Below are 19,249 nucleotides of genomic sequence, written 5' to 3'. Positions count from 1 at the left end.
CAAGTATTATAACCAACTAGTTTTTTTCCGTAAAAAGAAAAAAAATTATAACTGAATTTAATACAACAAAAATGAAAAATATATTATTCTTTTTTTTTTTTTTAAGTACAAAGATAAGATAATTCAAGAACTTGTAGTTGTGTTAATTCAATGCATAGTACTAACTCTAGATTTAGAGAGATTTGGTCACAGTCTGACCACTTTAATGCTCTATACTAAAAATATTTTTATTAACACCAAAGTTTTTCATGTGAGTGCATTTTAAAATAATTAAATACCTAAAAAAAACTAACATGATTTAATAATTTCCAATGTATAAACAAATTGATGGTACCTTAAAAAGAATAGTGTAATATAGACTCAAATAATGGTGTCTTGAAAAAAGAATGCAAATGATATATTATAATATAATGAGAAGTTTTACTGTATATCTGACTTTTTGATCGATGACACTTATTTTAATTAGTTGAACTATGTCACATATAATTAATATGATAGTATAACTTTACTATGTATTCTAATAATGTGAGTTTATTTATGTTTTTCTCTTTTGGATAGAAATGCTCCTAATTTAATTTTATCAAATGAAGTTGATTTTTCTTTATGGTAAAAATAACCCTATAAGTTTAGGTTTCATCAATTTGATAAATGGAAAGTTTACGATAAAAAAAATTAATAAATATGAACGAGTAATAATATCCTGTCTCCATTATCCATCAATGAGTTTCTTTTGTCACTATTATATCTTCAAAATATTTGGATATCTACCACTTCAACCCCATTTATAATTCTTTTGTTTATGAAAATTGTGCTTGCTTTATCATTTACGTTACAATAATTTTCATCTTTTTTAAATTAACATTTATATTTTTAGTTAAAAGTTTTACTTTTATTATTTGATTTTTTAGTTTTCAAAATATTGACATGAATTATAAAAATATAATTAAAAATTACATAACAAAAGAAAAAAATACGTAGATCAAAATAGTGTTTATAATGTTAATTTAAGTGGGAAAAACCAAATGGTTTATTGTTTCTTTCCTAGTCTTTTTCTCTTAAATATATATATATTATTTTTCTTTAGATAATACTTCAAAAATATTTCACAAATAGAAAAAAAAATGTCAAACTATTTATAAAAATAGAAAAAAAAAACACTGATAGATATCAATAGACTTTTATCGGTCTCTATTAAATAGGATTAAAATTTTACTATTTTGTATACATAGTTTTCCTTATTTTTCTATTTTTGAAAATCACCTAATGACCACTTCTTTTTAAATTTTAAAATTGAAAATTGCCTATATCCTTCAAATTAATAAAAATTAGTTTAGGAAGAAGATAACTAATATTTCATTTTTTTTTATAAATTGACCCTCCTTTATATATTCCCATTTCCATGCATGTTCATAGAGACATTGTTATTTCAAACAAGATTACTCTTTATCAAAATCAATTCATCATTAATATTTTTTCAATATAACAAAAGAAAAAAAAACCACTGCATTTATAGATATAATCTTATGGTTGAAATTAAAGAAAATAATTAAGATGAAAGTTAAAGAAGAATGGCATTGCATGAGCTGACAAGGAAAGATGTCAAAGGGCAATGAAGGAAACTTAATATTTTAGGTTTTAATTTAGAAGTTGATGGCAGATTCTTATCAATGTCATGAAGTTAATAAGGTGAAGTTGATGCAGAGATAGGCTTAAATATGGATAATTAATAATTTTATTTCCCTCATTTATTTTTTTCCCTTTCCAAATTTATTTGTGTAAACATCAAATTATCACTCCTAAGCATGGTTTAATGGTTAAAACATTACTAATCTTCTTCTTTATAAGATAATGCATGAAGCTCGGGTGCACTTATAAGACAAGAACCCGTATCGATGTGGTACTTAATCCAATACTTTCATTGAATGCTTAAATTAGTATTGAATTAGAGTATGGCATGGAGTTCGATATATAGTATTGATTGTGAACCATACTTTTAACGACGAGAGAGTTTTTCTATTTGTATATTTTTTAAAATTTGATATACATTTATAGGTATTTTAAGGGGTTGTTGCTTGTGGAGTTGAATGGATTCACGCATCAACAATATTAAATGAATAAACAAGATTGTGTTTGCTTTAGTAAATTATACGAAGAAATGATGTATTTGATTTTTGAGTTTTATGACTAGTTTCCCGTTTGATTTCTAGATTTCTAGATTCTAATTTTTTACTCATGAGTTTTAAGTCACCACAAGAATTTTTACTTTGTTTAATTTCTATTTGGCCTCTAGATTTCTAAATGTTATATTATTTTTATTCTAGAATTTTGAGTTTTATTTCAATTTAATGATCTTCGGGACTTCAAAATGTGCACCTTGAAGCTTGATTTTTACTAAACACTCACTTCTTAATTGTCTTGGGTGTAAAAGTCTATTAATGATTTTTCACTAATTTTTCATTACTTTTTAAATTAATTAAAAATATTTCACATCATGATTATTTTTAATTAATTAATCTCAAGTACCGAAGTGGGCATGAGAAAAATTTAGGGGATGAAAATATAAAATATTGAAACTTAAGAAACAAAGGAAAACTAAACTCAAAATTCAAGAACATAGATGTAACATATTAAACCTTAGAAACTACATAAAAATTAAATTCAAAATTCAATTAGGAGAAATATAGTATCTTAAATTGTACATACTAAATAGAAATAAATACAAAAACTAAAGCCCGTTTAGCAATCATTTGGTTTTTTGTTTTTATTTTTTAAAATTAATCGTATCTCATCAACATTTCTTACAATGATTTGCATATTTCTTAAAGTACAATGGTTGAATTCTTATCCAAATTCCAAAAACAAAAACAACTTTTACAAAGCTACTTTTTTTAGTTTTCAAATTTGGCTTAGTTTTTTAAACCATTGGTGAAAAATAGATACCAAAGGAAGAAATTTGGAAGTAGAAATAGTGTCCAAAGGCATACTTTTCAAAAACAAAATGATTACCAAATGAAATTTAAGGACTCGTTTTTCCTCCTAAATTATAAAATGTTGAGGAATTATAATAAAACCAATCAATAATTGTTGAAGATAACACTACAAGAAAACACCCCTTTCCCGATGCTTGAAATCATCGAAAAATGTTAAAAAAAATGCGTCGGAAAATCCACTCCCGATAACAAACTAGTCGTAGGGAGTTTGGTCGGGATATACCTGTCGGGAGAACATCTCTTAACGCGGAAACATATACCGTCAGGAGTTATTGGAACTCCTGATGCTTCATATACAGTATCGGTAGTTTAGAACTCCCAATGCATGTATAGGTATCGTCGGAAGATAGTCATTTTTTAAAAATAAAAAAAAAAAATAATAATAATTTTTTTTTTTTTCACTTTGATCTAAATAACTTAAAATGTATAACATTATTAAGCAAATAAAAGATATTGTTGAATTCATTTCTGTCTTTTGTCCCGTAAAGTAACTTCACAAGACAAACTTCACGAGACTTAGGTTGTAATGTGAAACTGAAGACAAACTTTGTCTCGTGAAGTTACTTCACGAGACAAAAGATAGAAATGAACTCAACTTCATTTTTGTCTTTTGTCTCGTGAAGTAACTTCACAAGGAAAATTTATAACTTTACGAGACAAACAACTACTTTTCAACATAAAAAAATTATAAGACTACTTTTCAACATACAAAATTAATCCGCAATTACCAAGAAAGATACTAATCTCAACCCACTCGACACAACATTCAAACTTTAATATTAAATTCCACAAACACATACAAAAACTCCACAAAACACATATTAAGTATCTGTTGGTGCAAATGATATTGAATATAATAGTGAAAGCAGATGACTTCATAATGCAAGCTATCCTTTGACATAAGCTTCTCAAGTTGTGAAAGAACAATAGGTAATGTACTTAGAATATACGATAAGATAAATTTAATTCTTCGGGAGGCTATATATAATAAAAAACAAAAATTAATCTTAAGAAATTCAAACTCCAATTTCAAACAAAAAGAAAGGATAGAGATCATCACTTTTTATCATTTCCTTTGAAAATTGAGAGTAACGACCCCATTAGATGTGATCTGATGTTTCGAAGAAGTCTCGCAAAAAACGGAACGTGCATAGGGTTTAAACCATTCCTTTAAGCAATTCACATAGGAATGAGAACAGTATCATAAACTGTTGGCAGAATATACTAATAAATTAGGACTCTGATTGGAAGTCAAATATTCACATAATATTTATCAATATCAAAATATTCATTAATATAGGAGGAAGTATCAAAACTATGCAAAGCTTCAATTTCACCACTACTAAGTAAAATTTTAAGGAGAGAAGCAAACTTCAAACCTCATTTTCAGAAAGATATTTCTGAAAGGAACTGGAATTCAGTATTGAATCTTTCTCTCGAACAAAAAATTTATATGCAAGTGTAAGTTTAGCAGTCATAGTAGGCTCATGAAAAAATAAATAGTTTTAAACAAAGCAATAAAACCTTGAAAATTATTATAAAAAAAAAATAAAAAAGAAAAGAAAAAGAGGAGAATAAACCTACAAAACGGATGACGGACGAAAGGAGGCAGACGACGATCGAACGGACGTCCAACAACCTCGATTTGGGGTTTTCACATGTTTGATTTGCTGGGGTTTGAAGAAAAAGAAGAAGAAGAAGAAAGACAGATCTAAAATCTACTTGATTTGGGAGTTTTATAACAGAACTCCTAACGGGCTATGGTGCCTGTTGGGAGTTCCCACAAAACTCCTGACGATTTATTGAACTCGTCAGGAGCTTGGCCAAATTTGATAAACCCTCACACCCAACTCCTGACGAATTTTTTATTCATCAGGAGTTCTTTTATATCTCCCGATGGTCATGGGAGGCATCAGGTGATCCTTCGGGGAGAATGGTCCTTTATTCTCATCTCTCGACACTTGCTTTTGCCATTGGGAGTTCTTACCAACTCTCAACACCATATATACAACATCCGGAGTTATCGAGCATTTTCAATGTCACCCTTACGTAGTTGGGAGAGATCCTCTCTCTCGATGGCCGTTTTAGGCATTGGAAGGGTCCCTTTTTTTTGTAGTGTAAAAGTGCTTCTATAATAGAGATCCACCGTATCAATTTTTACTTTCATTTTTACCCTTTTGTTAAAATAATTTTTTTACTTCCTTGAATATATCGATTATTCGGTTAATAAAGAAAATCAACTTATTGATTTTTTTTTTATTTTATTTGGGAAATCACCTTTTTAGTCCCCAAGTTTTGAAGAATAGGCGTGCTTGATCCCTTAATTTTTAAAACATATTATTTAGTCTATGGCTTTTTAGAATAGATGCATTTAGTTCCTAAGTTTTGAAAGTGTACCTTTTTTTAGTCCCCAAAATTTTAAGGATAGGTTTAAAAGGTCTATGAACTATTTTTAATTTTAACTTTATAGAATTATATGAAATTTTGAATTACAAAAATATGTCTAAAATTAATTTTAGAATGAAGAGATAATCTTAAAAAAATAATTTTTATTTAAACTAATAGTAAAAAATTAATGCATGAACCTTTTAAACCCTTAAAAACACAAGGATCAAAAATGTGTATTTTGAAAACTTAGGGACTAAATGAACTTATTCTAAAAAAATTCGAGGACCAAGAAGGTATGTTTTGAAAACTAATGGACCAAAACGTACATATTCTTTAAAATTTGAGGACTAAAAAGGTAATTTCTCCTTTTTTTAATAGAATAAAATTTTATTTTAATTGAATAGTGAAAATGAAAAACACCTATCAAATGAAATTACTTTATGAATCCTTTCGGTTTTTTTTATGTCTACATTGGTCACATCTAGTCACCTACAAAACAATACAAATGTTGTTGCTTGATAAATATTAGACTATAGTACAAAATAATGTGATACATATACACATATATATTAGTAAAAAAGTTTTCAATGCTAAAAAATATTGTTATATAATAATATCGAGGATATATTATTACATAATATAACCATTGTTCTTTCTCTTGATGCATGAGGCAGTATACATTCTATTCTTGCCTAATAATTTGGTCTTGGATTCATGATAAATTAGGAGATGACCAAAGTTGGATTAGGTTAATTAAGATTATGATTGATATATAGTATTTTACGAGCAATTGATGTCACCTTATTTTTCTTTGAAATATGTAGGAAGCATTTATGCAAATGGTTGAGTGTTCTCCTAGTCTAAGATACAATATTTTTAACCTATTGCGTGTTGGATACGTCTAACGATTTTATTTGCTTCTAATACATAATTTCAGTAGAAAATTTATGTTGATTGATACCCAATCCCTTATATTAATATTCTTATCATAAACTTAATGTAAGTTGTCCAAAATCATGCAATTTGATGAAGCTTCCTTTTTTTTTTTCCTCTCTCTCTCTCGTTGGCTCTCAACAACACAAACTAATTAAGTTGGCTTACATTCATTCTCATTCATTAGTAACACATGCATATTGCATATAAAAGTCCCAAAAACTTTAGTACGTCAAAACCAAAAATTAAGAGTTAAGTAAAATCAAGATTATTTTCAAACTAACTTATTTATAAATATAGTAAAATGTCACCGTCTATCAATAAATCAATGATAGATATGGATAGATATTTATCAATATCGTTTGTCTATTACTAATAAACATTAACATTTTGCTGCATTTGAAAGTATTTCAAACAATCTATATACGTTTTTCGTGGCGGAAAGAAATTGAAGTTCTCTCCATCTCTATAAAGGAAAAAGGTCCAGAACTGATATTATTGCAAACCTATTGCCAAAATTTCCAATAAAATTAATTAATTAATTAATTAAATGAATTCAATTTATTTTTGTTTTATTAAAAGGAAAAATTATGAATTTTCTGAATAAAGTAAAGTAACATTTAACAAGTTGCCCTTCCCTATGCACTTGATTTAGTGCTACAAATTAATTTTCGCGTGTACCGTTGTGTTTAAATATTTTTGGGTGCGGTTGAAGGGGTTTTTAATTCTAGTTTAGCTGTTACCGTTGATTTATATGGATACATAATTAATTATTTTTGGTGTTTTCAATTTAATTCTTAACTGAGTTTTTACCTTTTCTCTCTCTCTCTCTCTTTTTTTCTTTTTCTTTTTTTTTTTTGTAAAATTACAATTCTATCCCTTAACAAAATTGACTATTTGTCCCTCTATTAGAGGTGTTCCAGAAATGTCTGCGCTAGTCCGTGAACCGCCAACCATCACACTATAAAAATAGGATAAGTTATTGGACGACCGGGAAATAGCACTGAACAAGCAAGGACTAAAAATTTCTTTTACCCACCAACAGTTTCGCTTATTAGAAAGAATAAGTGCTTCGAAAGTCTCATCGCCAAAAGTTCCAGCCCTATTCCTTCAATTACAGTCAGTCTCGCTACCTCTTTAGTTGCCCTTTTGGCCCCGGCCGAGATTGAAAGCCTTTCGCTCGACCACCAATATCTTACACTGATATATATATGAGATGAGAGGATCAAATTTCAGACTTTAAGGTTAATAATACAAGTTCATGACAATTAAGTTATGCTAATATTGGCATTTTTACTATAATTTTAGGCTCTATTCAGGAGTGCTTACATTGTTTGGTAAAATGAACCATTTATTGATCTATCAGAATCACTCTTTAATTTTAACTAACATGTAAAAAGTTGATAGATACTCATTTTTAATTTTAGCTTCCCAAAAATTTGCTAAATTCTTAACAATTTAAATAAATATGTTATAATAATATACTTTCATATTCATATATTTTATCATCTATATTTCAAATTTTATCAACTAATTTTGATTAAATAAAATTAGTTGAAATTTATATCCTATACCATTTTAAATAAATTATAAATTAATTATTCATTCAAAAATAATTGAAATAATAAAATTAGTTTGGTTCATATAACAAATTCACACTAATTTAGTATTGATTTACCAAACATCGTAAGTAATTTTTTCTAATTTAAAATTAAAATTTATCACTCTATTTTACTTATTTTCACAGCTGATTCTTCTAAAAAAAAATTGCTAAAGATGGTCATTCAAATTGAAAAAACCGAACCATTTTTTAAAAAATGAATCAAAACGAAAATTCAATGAAATCGAAGAAGCCGGTCCAGTCTCATTTAAAGTTTTGAAACCGAATTAATTCAGTTCAATTTGGTTTTAATTTTGAAAATTGAATTTGAAACTGAACCAAACCGTTTTAAACGAATATATATTTCAAAAAAAGAGTAAAATCAAATTTAAAACTGGACTGAACCCAACCACTTTTTAATTTAAAAAAAGTATATACACATTTTAAAAAAACTACCAAAACCGAATTTTAAATTGAACTGAATCGTATATATGCAGTTTGATTCGGTTCAGTTTGAAGTAATAAATCAGCCTTGGGTAGTAAAAAAAAGTGAGATGCTGACGATTCGATTCAGTTTCACATATAAAAATTTTAACATTTTTTGTTCGGTTCGATTTGGCTACCAATCCGTTTCTACCCCTAAAAGTTACCAAGAATTATTTTATAAGTTACAACAATCTCAAACGGAGCTTTAATTTGGTTTCTAACTTTATTACCATATGATTTGTATATTTTTAGTACATCATATTATATTCTTATACTTTGATTATATTATAGTGTTGATGTAATATTAAATTTTACTTTCATCCATATCAACCTACATTTTTGGGTTAATACCGATGATTTAATAAATTATTTATATATATATATATATATATATATATATATATATATATATATATATATATATATACATGTCACCCTCATTAAAGAAATTAAATATAACATAAGTTAAATAAGCTTTCATGACGTGACATTTGTTTAAATAATAGCAAAGGTGACAATTGACATACGGACTGAAAACTTGAATTTGCCCACCTCCGAAAAAAACAAAAAAAAAACATGAATTTGGACAACGTTGTAATTTCATTTTATTTTTGGTGAAAGTCTCCGAGAATGAAACATAAATTTGGACAACTCTGTAAAATACCTAACGATGGGCTCGATAAATTTGATCATCCTTCGAGGGTTTGGCACAAATAATAACTATATGTTGAAAATTTATTACATCTCGTTAACAATAAAGACATTTATACAATTTTAATTAAAGATCTATTCGAGTTTAATAAAGTAGGAGTGAGACATTAAAGGGTCGTGGGACAATGAATTGGTTATTATAGTTGAGTTATAATAGTTTGTGTTTTGGATATCGATTATTTTAATTTGGATTATAATAGTACGTGTCTAAGGTATAAATTATTTTAGTTTGAGTAAAAAATAGTAAATACTTTAGCAAAGAATAAAAAAATAATAAAAGTAAAATAGTAAAAATTGTAAGAAATAGTAAATACGGTAGCAAATGAGGTTTTGAAATAGTGTTAACTTTAGCTAATTGAAAGTTCTGAAGTAATATTTACTGTAGCAAATGGTAGTTATTATAGTCTTAAAATAATTATTAACCCAAACGCTCCTAAATCTTTAGCTTTGTAATTGCAATACATATTTTATTTTATTCGTTTGTATTTCGTAAGTAAATATTTAAACTTTTAATCTTTTAATTGAAATTATAATGTCTTAGTCAATCTTTTTAGAAGAATGTCTTAGTCAATTAAACTATGCTTAGTTTTGGGATACTTTATTTATTGAATTATGTCGGTAACAAATCTATTTAGGTTAAATTAAATTCCTTTGAACTTTTTCCTATGTTTCAAAAGTATTTTTATTCTTCTAAAAGTTGCACTATTACTCAATTTTCATATCTCAATATTACTCAATGTTTTAAGTCTCAATTTTCATTCAATTTTTAAAAGATTTGCACAATAAAAGTAGCTTTAAATTTTTTTTAAAAAGTTAATAGTAACGTTGCAACTTTTAAAAGAATTATGAAAAACTTTAGAAATATTTCACACACAAATACGTAACTGGAAAATACTTTGGTATATTTTGGAGTGCACTCATATTCGTATAGCTCACTCAAGTATCCAATCACAAATTGTTACGTGATAAATCTTTTATAAAATGATATATTTTTAATATATATTTTTTCTTTTTGTGATTGAATGAGATATGCTTTAAAATTGTTGTAACTTGAGATACATCCAAATATTGTAATAATCTATATAATTTCTCCATTTATTTGTTGGTGTTGATGCCTTAAGTCTTGTGGATTATGTAGTTTGTAATTGTAAAGTATAAACAATTTATTTATTTAATAAAATCTGAGGTGTTTTATTTGACATTTATTAACATTAATCTACAAAATCAATAAACTTAACGTCCAAGGTTATCTTCTGTAGTTTAAACATGTATGTAGAAACATACAGGTGGATCGTGTTTAAGTGATAACCTAAATGGTTTGTAGTAGATAGATAATGTTGGATATCTTATCCTGGTGACACTATGAATATGATCTACTTTGTAAATGTTACAATTGTTGTAAAATTCTATAAATGATCTGATCTTGATCATTTATGTAGAGCTATATGAGTGAGAGTGTTCTATACAAAAGGGTTTGTATAAGATCGGACCACAAAATGAATAGTCTCATTATATAACGCCGTTAATAATAGAGATTTACATTTCACCAATATGACAATAGGTGACATAACCTGAATCCTGAGTGAATTGTGAACTTGTGTGTGTGTGTGTGGCCAGATCACCGACTCAGTATGCCTACCATTTTGAGGTGATTGGGGAGTTGTAAACACAACTACACAAGACGAAATTTACTCATTCTCTAATGTCGGGGTAAATAGATAAATTGCTTCTTCAAGGGTTGATTCTGAGACTTGAACAATGTGACGCCACACACTTTTTTGGCCTGAGAGGGGTTTGGTCATAGTTGGACCTTGACTTATTGTTCATTAAAAGGATCAATGGTACTTAACGAGATTGATGTAACTATAGGAGAAAACGATAATTTTGGCCCAGTTGTACTTACGAGCAATTTGCGAAGGGTCATCGCACTATTGATTGATTATATCTAATGGACAAAGAAATATATCTGTGGTGCGAATAGTGCAGCTGTCGGTCTTCAATGGAGTGACCGACAGTTAATGGATGTTGAGTAATTTAATTAAAAGAGTTTAATTAATTATTCAAGTACCATTAGAAATTCAATCTACAGATCCATACGATCCCCTCTGTAGTTCAACTGGGATTATTGAGAATTAATTTTGGACTAGTCTGATGGTTCAAATTAATTGAATGGATTAATTATATATGATGTAATTATTTTAAATTGATTATATATAGTATGATCAATATAATGTATTTGATACATTATAATATAAAGTTTATTTTGAGAGGAATTAAATATTTGGATATGATTCAAATATTAATTATATGAATTAGATTTATACAATTAAATTTAATATAAATTTGATTTATATTAAATACCATGAATTATTGAGAGTTTTAGAACCATGAATTATATTATGTTTGATATAATGTAAACTATAGTTATGTATTATATTTGATATAACATATAGTTATATATATATTATATATAATAAGTTAGTTATTATATATTATTTATTTATTAAATTAAATTAAATTAAATTTTAAATTGGGGGGGGGGATTACAATACCTTTGATACTCTTGGTACAATCGTGGTAGTGGAGAGTTGGGTTTTGACACTTCTTCATCTTATTCACATAAGAGATCACATGTGTCTATGTGTGAAATTCTCTCCAACGTAATTCATTCCAAGCAAAATTCTTCCTGCTCTTCCCAAAAATTAAGAGAGCTCACAATTTCGTTTAATTCTCAACCCCCAAGGAACATAAGACTCATTTGTGGTGGTGTCCACGTTAGGTTCTGGTTCCGTATGAGTTTCAAATTAGAGAGTTTGTGACTAGATCGAGGAAGATTATCGTGAAGAATTGATTCTTCAAAAGTTAGTGTAAATCTAAACCCTAATCTATCTGTTTAATCTAAAAGGTATGCTACAAATTTCTAATATGCATTATGTGTTTCTTCTATAATTTAAATTATTTGTAAAAATAAAATTAAGACATGATTCATGCTTCCGCATCGAACCTCCTTCGTTATTTACATTAAACTTATTTGACATTATGATGTTCACCTCTCTCTCCCTATATTATCTCACTCTACTCTAACATGGAACATGGAGTGGACTACCTTAATTAATTTTGAATTAAATACAACAAAGGGCAAAGGCAGAGTCTTTTGTTTTTCTATGAAATTAATAATAATAATAAATTTGTAATTTTTGAAAAAGGTTTCCATATAAAAAAATATCAAATTATTTACAGAAATAAAAAAAATATATTAATAGACTTTTATCTGCATCTATCAATGATAGATTTCTATTAATTTATATCAAAATATTAAATTTTACTATTTTAGGTAAACAATTATCTTTATTTTTTTTATTTTTGCAAGTGCCATAATTTTTTTCAATTCTTAAATATACTTGTTGTGGGGTTTTTTTCCCACAATCAATTACATAACATTACAACAGCCTCATTTTCAACTCATTTTCAATAAAGCTCTTTAATTTCCTCTTTCTTTTTCCCTTCTTTCTCTCTCTTTCACACAACAAATACACAATTAAATAAGGCCTAAAAAGCAGACCCCACTTGAGTTCTTGGCCTTATAAATAATCCCCTCTTACAGTCCCCAATTCCCCTGCAATTCCAACTCTGTTCCTAAAATTCTCCCCTGTTTTTCCCCCCTTCCTCTGTTTTTCTCCCAAAACCCCCTTTTTCAGGTGAATTTATTTCCAATCTCCTCTTATTTGCATGTCGAGATTCAAATTAACCATTTTAACACAAAACCCATTTTGATTTTGTGCAGATAATAATAAGAGAAGATGAATCGAAAAAACAGTGGAGCTTCGACCCCAAAGCTCGAGCTGAAACTGAACTTATCGCCGCCGAGAGCAAACAGAGGAATGGAATCACCGAGCCGGTCTGCCACGGTGTCACCTACGTCGCCGCCGAGCTCGTGTGTGTCGTCGGAGGAAGATATGGCGGCGGCGGTGAGATACTCAAATAGCCCTGAAGCAACATCGATGATGCTGGTGGGATGTCCACGTTGTCTGATGTATGTTATGTTGTCGGAAGAAGATCCGAAATGTCCGAAATGTAAAAGCACTGTTCTTCTCGATGTTCTTCATGATAACGCCGCCGTCAAAACCAGAAAAAACTAGAACAAAAGAAAAAAACAGAGACAAAGAAGAACAAATTCTATAAGTCTTGAGAGAGAAGCTAGCTCAATAGAGAGTTTTTTTTCTTTTTTTTTTCTTTTTTTTTTTTTAGAAGGTAGTTTAATTTTACTGTGTTGATAGGAAAGTAGAACTGTAGAAGGATTTAGAGAGAGATTTTATTTTATTTTTGTGAGTTAAAAAAAGAATATTTAGGGATCCGATTTTTTTTTCTCTCCCTTCTTTTAGCACAAGGACTATGTAACCACCGGTTAACTGCAAGTAGCCAAATGTTTTATGTTTTTTCCCCCTCTCTTTCTCTCTCTTTTTTTCCCCTTTTCTTTTCTTTTCCTTTTATTTTGTTTTGTAATTTACATATCAAACTAAATATGAATTATTATTTTTAAAAATGTAGTTTATAATAAATATTACGTGGCAAGAAGTGCAATTTGTTTTTTTTTTTCAATACCGGAGTTGTGAGGTAGGGGATTCAACGTTCACCTGGAAGAGAGAGTGTATGCTAATTATCGCTGAAAAAAGTTTGCTCTTGACAATTAGTGTGATTAATTAAAGTATTGATATTATTATAGTGTAATTTTGAACGGTTTGAAGTGCTAATTAAAACAGTAATTATAGGACTTGCAATAAAGTTGTTCATGCCCATAATATCTTTTCAAGCTTTTTTGGACGGAGTCAGAAGACCTTAGTTGTATTTAGTTTTTATCTCGTTTTTCAATATATTTTCTCTTTAAAAAAAATTGAATAGTTTGAAAGGTAATTCAACCACGGATTGAAATGTTCGTCAATATGTCAATATGTCAATATACTTGTAAAGTGGAGACTTCACCATCGATATTAAATATTAATTGATATCTTTAATGTACTTTATAAATACTCACAAAGTATTAAGAAATGTCATTTACTAATCTCCATATGGATATACATATTAATAACAATATCAATAAATTAGTATGAGAGTAAAAACAACTTGATGATTAATTTCGATTTTTTCACAAAAATATAAGTTGGTATCGATATTTTGTTAATATATCTATAAAATTAGAATTTCAATCTCGATATCGACATTAATATTTTAGTATATGAACACAATTAAAAATAAATTAATATACAAGCTCACTCTCTTTTGTTATTTTTTTTCATATAATTTTCTAATGAAAAAAAAAAAAAAATTCAAGCGGTAATTAAATAGATTCTAAATAGTTATCAAGAGAGACAATTTTTTTTTTTTTTTTTATATATTAAGTATGTTTTTATTTACACGGTTGTCGATAACTTTTTAAGTAATAAGGATTCAATTGGAAAAAAAAATTAGAAACAAAAAAGACATTTAACAAACTAAAGAGTAATTAATTTAAAATAACAAAAGATTAGTACAGAGAAAATTAATGAAACTAACTCGAAAAGAAGGAGGTGAGGGAGGATTAGAGTGGGGCGGGGCCCAATGGAAGAGTTGTAGTGGGGTCCGCTACTTGAAAGAGTTGGCAACGGGACCCACATATGATGACATGGCACGCTCCAATTGGGTGGTGATTAATTATAAACAACGTAAAAGAAGGTAGGTGATTTAAACATTCCATTAAATCATGTGCAGTGCATGGATTCTTTTTGGGCGATAAATTACATAAATTTTCAACTAACTCAAACTCTCAAATATTAATTGAATACGGTACATTAAAAACACACCCAAAAATAATAATAATAATGATAGATAAATAAAACTACATTTACTTTTATATTTTTAATCCACAAATTTCATTTTCTATTCTCCTAATTTTTTCTATAGATTTTAGGAAAAGTTAGGTCTCGTTTATAACAATCTCATTTAAATTTATATGCCATGTTTCTCTAAATTTACTTCATTCTTAAAGAAACATCAAAGATTTTATAAGACTTTTTTAATAATATTTTTTATAGACTTGTTACCCAATCTTCAAAGTTCAGATACTAAAATGGTAATAAAATTAGGGTATGTTCAGATTGATTAGAGAAAAAAAATAATTTTCAATAAAATAATTTTTATTTAAACTAGTTTGATAAAAACTAGTTGAACTACACTTAAAAAACTATTTTGAGAAGTTGCTAAACACTTTTGTTTTGTTTTGTTTTTTTTTTAAATCAAATTGACTCATTTTTAAATTAAATACTTTAGTTGCTAATCTCCAATTATAATATTAATTACAAATATTTGTAAAATTGAGTAATTTATAATTAAAGTTACTTAATTACACGATTATTAATTATTAAAACAATCGAAATCAGTTTACAAAATAAATATAACATTTTGTGAATTATAATTAATAATGAAAATCTATTTATAATTATTAAAAAATAATCTCATAAAATTGTAATCATAATGATAATTAATTACTAATATAATTTATTAATGAATTAATAGTATTAATGTATCGGTTCTTTACCGTTTATTATATAATTAATTAATTAATTTATGAATCTGGAGTAGTTAAATTCAAATATTATAATTTAAAATTTAATATAATTTTCTAAATTATAAAATAATATATTAATTAATTTTAATAATATAAAATAAAAGAATAAATTTATGTATTAAAATGAGAGAGATTGATCCAAATGTCTCATCTCAATTCGTCAACTTTTTTAAGTGTCTTTTTTTTTTTTTTTTTTTTTTGTTATAAGCTTGCATATCGTTAAATAAAACAAAAGGAAAACAAATGAATTGGGGTTTTTCAAATGACATGAAACAATTACTTGAAAAAATTAAAATATATTAAAATAATCTTTATCCAAAGTTATTGAGCTATAAAACATGATATTTGAGAAATTAAGGGCATGCATAGTCTCTAATCCAAATTTAATTTATTGCTTTCAAACTCACTTATATATCTAGTAAGTTTTTGTTGGTCCAATTTATAAAGAGTATTTAGATTTTGTGACCCATGATTTTCTTTTAATAAAAAAACATTTACATTTTCCCCAAATTTCAAATTCTAAATCGCTATTGAATTTATTTAAATTCAAATACAGTAAAAATACATACATTTTTCGTTTTCAAATTCCTATTTCTGAATTCTTGATCAAACGTATAATAAAGATTTTATTCAAGACAAATAAGAAATGTAAGAGATATACCAAAACTGAAATTAGAGAGAGTTAAGAAATATTTTTCAGTATATGATATGAAAATTTGAAAGAAGGAGTCGGTATATGTCACCTACGGTTAAACTATGTTTTATAGAGATAGACAATAAAGTGGTTCGAGAATTGAAGAAAAGAAAGGAAAAAATGAGAGAGCATATAAAAATGCAATGGAAGGAGGAGTAATTACATTGCATTAGATTGAAGAAGAGAGACATTAAATTAAAGAAGAACATAAATGCAAGAGTAATTGAGGCGGTTGAGAACAATGAAACCAAGCCAAAGAGAGAGTATTACGTCAATATGATAAATACAAATTTAATTCCACTTTCTCTCCTTTCAATTTCTATTTTACTATTTTTGTGAAACTTTTCTTCATTTCCCTTCATCCTTTTATTTCTGTTCTAATAATAACTAAAGCCCTTTCTTTCAAACTAAATACCCCTTTTTTATTCTTTTATTTTTATGTTTATCTCTCTCCCTTGGCCTTAAATGAGGTTTTAATATTATATATATATATATTTTTTTAAAAAAAAAGAAATATAACTTTATTAATGATTTAAGATTTGTTTGGATTATCTTTCATCGTGTTTCTAATCGGTCTAGACTTTTACTTTTATAATAGACTTAATTAATAAGTCGATTTTAACGTTAAACCTTTAGTTTTATTGGAAGGTATCATATAAGTTTTTTTTTTTCTTTTTTCTTTTTTGTTTTTAAAAAAAAACACAATATTTTAATGATTTGTGGTTGTATGTGATAATATTTTTAGATAGGGGTTATGTTTTGTCTATTATCACTTTTGATAAATTTTCACTAAGTTATGTTTTTTTTTTCTTTTTGTAAAAAAAAATTATTTTTGGTGGGTATGTATAAGTATTTCCGTGAGTGCTTTGTTAATTGAATTAGTTGTGATTTATGAGTTGGTTTTTAGGTAGTCTTTGATGGATGAAGTATTAATTGTATCACATGTTAGAATTTAATTTGTATAAGGCTAAAAATGATCGTTTTTAATCACATTTGGTAAGAGTTCTCATTCTATTTTAAAAAACAAGGTGAATCTACTAACAACATCGTAATGTTAATTAAAACACAATAAATATATAGAGAAAAGGTCGTTTTCAAATATAAAAAAATGAATTAAAATATTTACGAATATAGCAAACGGATAAATTTGTTTCGTGGAGTTGAATTTATGTTTGTATTGATTTGATGCGATGTAGTTCGATCTCTAATGCTTCATCCTTTGATTCTCCATCAGTTGAATGTGTACACTTGACTTGGGAAATTAGAGCGCGTGATGTTTTTGAAGTTGAAGTGTTGGAAGGATCTTTGTATCTTCAGAACTTAAGTTTCAAATAGTGGTTCAATCTTCTAAAGTCAATGAGTTTTCTAATTGTAGAAAATTCTCTCTAGAGAACTCCTTTATTTATAGAGTTCTCTAGTGGGCTTGGTAAGTCTATGGATTTGGTCATTGAGCCCATTTACTTGAATTTGGACCCAATTTGACATTTGAGTTAAATTGAACTTATTTTTGGGCTAAATTTGATATTAACCCAAATTATAATATCAAATTAGACCAAATTAATTTCATCCAATCCAATGGTCACGAAGAAAACAAGTGGCATCATTTGAATCTATCAATTTATGTCTTCAATTTCATTTTGGGACACATGTTAGCTTTTAAGTGGTCCAAAATTTGATGATTTGTAAATTTAGGAAATGACGTGATAATTTGTGATTGATAAAAAAATTTATCGGTCGACAACTATTATCATCTATCATCGACAGACATGGATAAATACTGATAAGATATCTATCGTAGATATGCGGTGACATTTTGCTATATTTAAGAATAATTTTAATAATTTAACATTTTAAACAATTTTCGAAAACTATTTCTCAAAAAATAAATAAAAGTAAAATAATATACACGAAAATACTTTTAATAACATGGTTTAGTCTTCGATCTACCTCCGTGTGAGGTTATTAACTTTTAAAAATTTTATTTTCTTTCGAGTTCTATTCTTTTTTCCACTTATATTTAAAAGCAAGAAAACTGAATTTATATTTTGAGTTATACTTTTTGTTATTTTCGACCACATGATATAATCATCATAAAATAAGAATAGAAATGATAAGGTCAAGAAAAAAACAATATAAAATAACACTCTAGATGGATGAGAGAAGGTTAGTTTATGGCAAAGCCCAATTTATGTGCGACATCAACCTTAACCAAGGTCGACCCTAGTCAAATAGTTAATAGGACATGTCCCACGCATGTTCCGGTTCAAAGTATCGCCCTAAGACCAAAATGGACTTTACCTGATACCTGCCATAACCAAACATAGGTTATATGATTATCCTAAAATGACTTCAAAATCCTAATAGAACAATCTAGGCCAATCACCTCTATAAATACATCATTATAACTTCAAACGAGATAACTAGAATGCCACTCTCAAACTCCTTAGCTTCCAAACTGTTTCATTATTTGACTTAAATATTAGAGTGTGTGTGGAAGCACTACACTGATCTATAGGTTTTTTTTTTTTACATGCCACATTCTTTTCTCCTTTAAACAAATTCACAATTAGTATCACATGGAAGGTGGCCAGATACATTTTCTATTCAAATTTTGGAATTAACATTCTTTTGATTTTAGTTTTTTTTAGATACTTTGCAAGAGTTATGTTTAGATTCATATATTGATTATTTAATGTATTGTGTGGTAGTCCTTTTTCTAAAACCATTTTGCGATTATGACATAATAACCCTTTAATGGGATCTGTTTAGACATGTTGGTGCCTCAAATTCGAATTTTTGTCGTACGTTTGGTTTGTGATAAGATATAAGAGTTTGGAAACAAGTAA

At 27.4% G+C, this 19,249-nt stretch overlaps 1 protein-coding gene across 1 annotated transcript; it reads left to right on the top strand.

Annotated features, from left to right (window-relative positions):
- Positions 1 to 12,671: 12,671 nt before the first annotated feature.
- LOC150037276 (E3 ubiquitin-protein ligase) lies at positions 12,672 to 13,462 on the top strand. Its single transcript, XM_090311645.1, has 2 exons — positions 12,672 to 12,806; positions 12,893 to 13,462. The coding sequence occupies exon 2, from the start codon at positions 12,909 to 12,911 to the stop codon at positions 13,245 to 13,247; it is 339 nt and encodes a 112-aa protein (XP_090167771.1). The 5' UTR covers positions 12,672 to 12,806; positions 12,893 to 12,908; the 3' UTR covers positions 13,248 to 13,462.
- Positions 13,463 to 19,249: the final 5,787 nt, after the last annotated feature.

This window comes from Benincasa hispida, chromosome 3 (assembly GCF_027475165.1).
Source record: "Benincasa hispida cultivar pf3 chromosome 3, pf3_genome.v1.1, whole genome shotgun sequence".
NCBI lineage: Eukaryota > Viridiplantae > Streptophyta > Magnoliopsida > Cucurbitales > Cucurbitaceae > Benincasa > Benincasa hispida.
The sequence above is the reverse complement of the archived record's forward strand: the minus strand, read 5'-3'. Positions and strand labels throughout refer to the sequence as shown.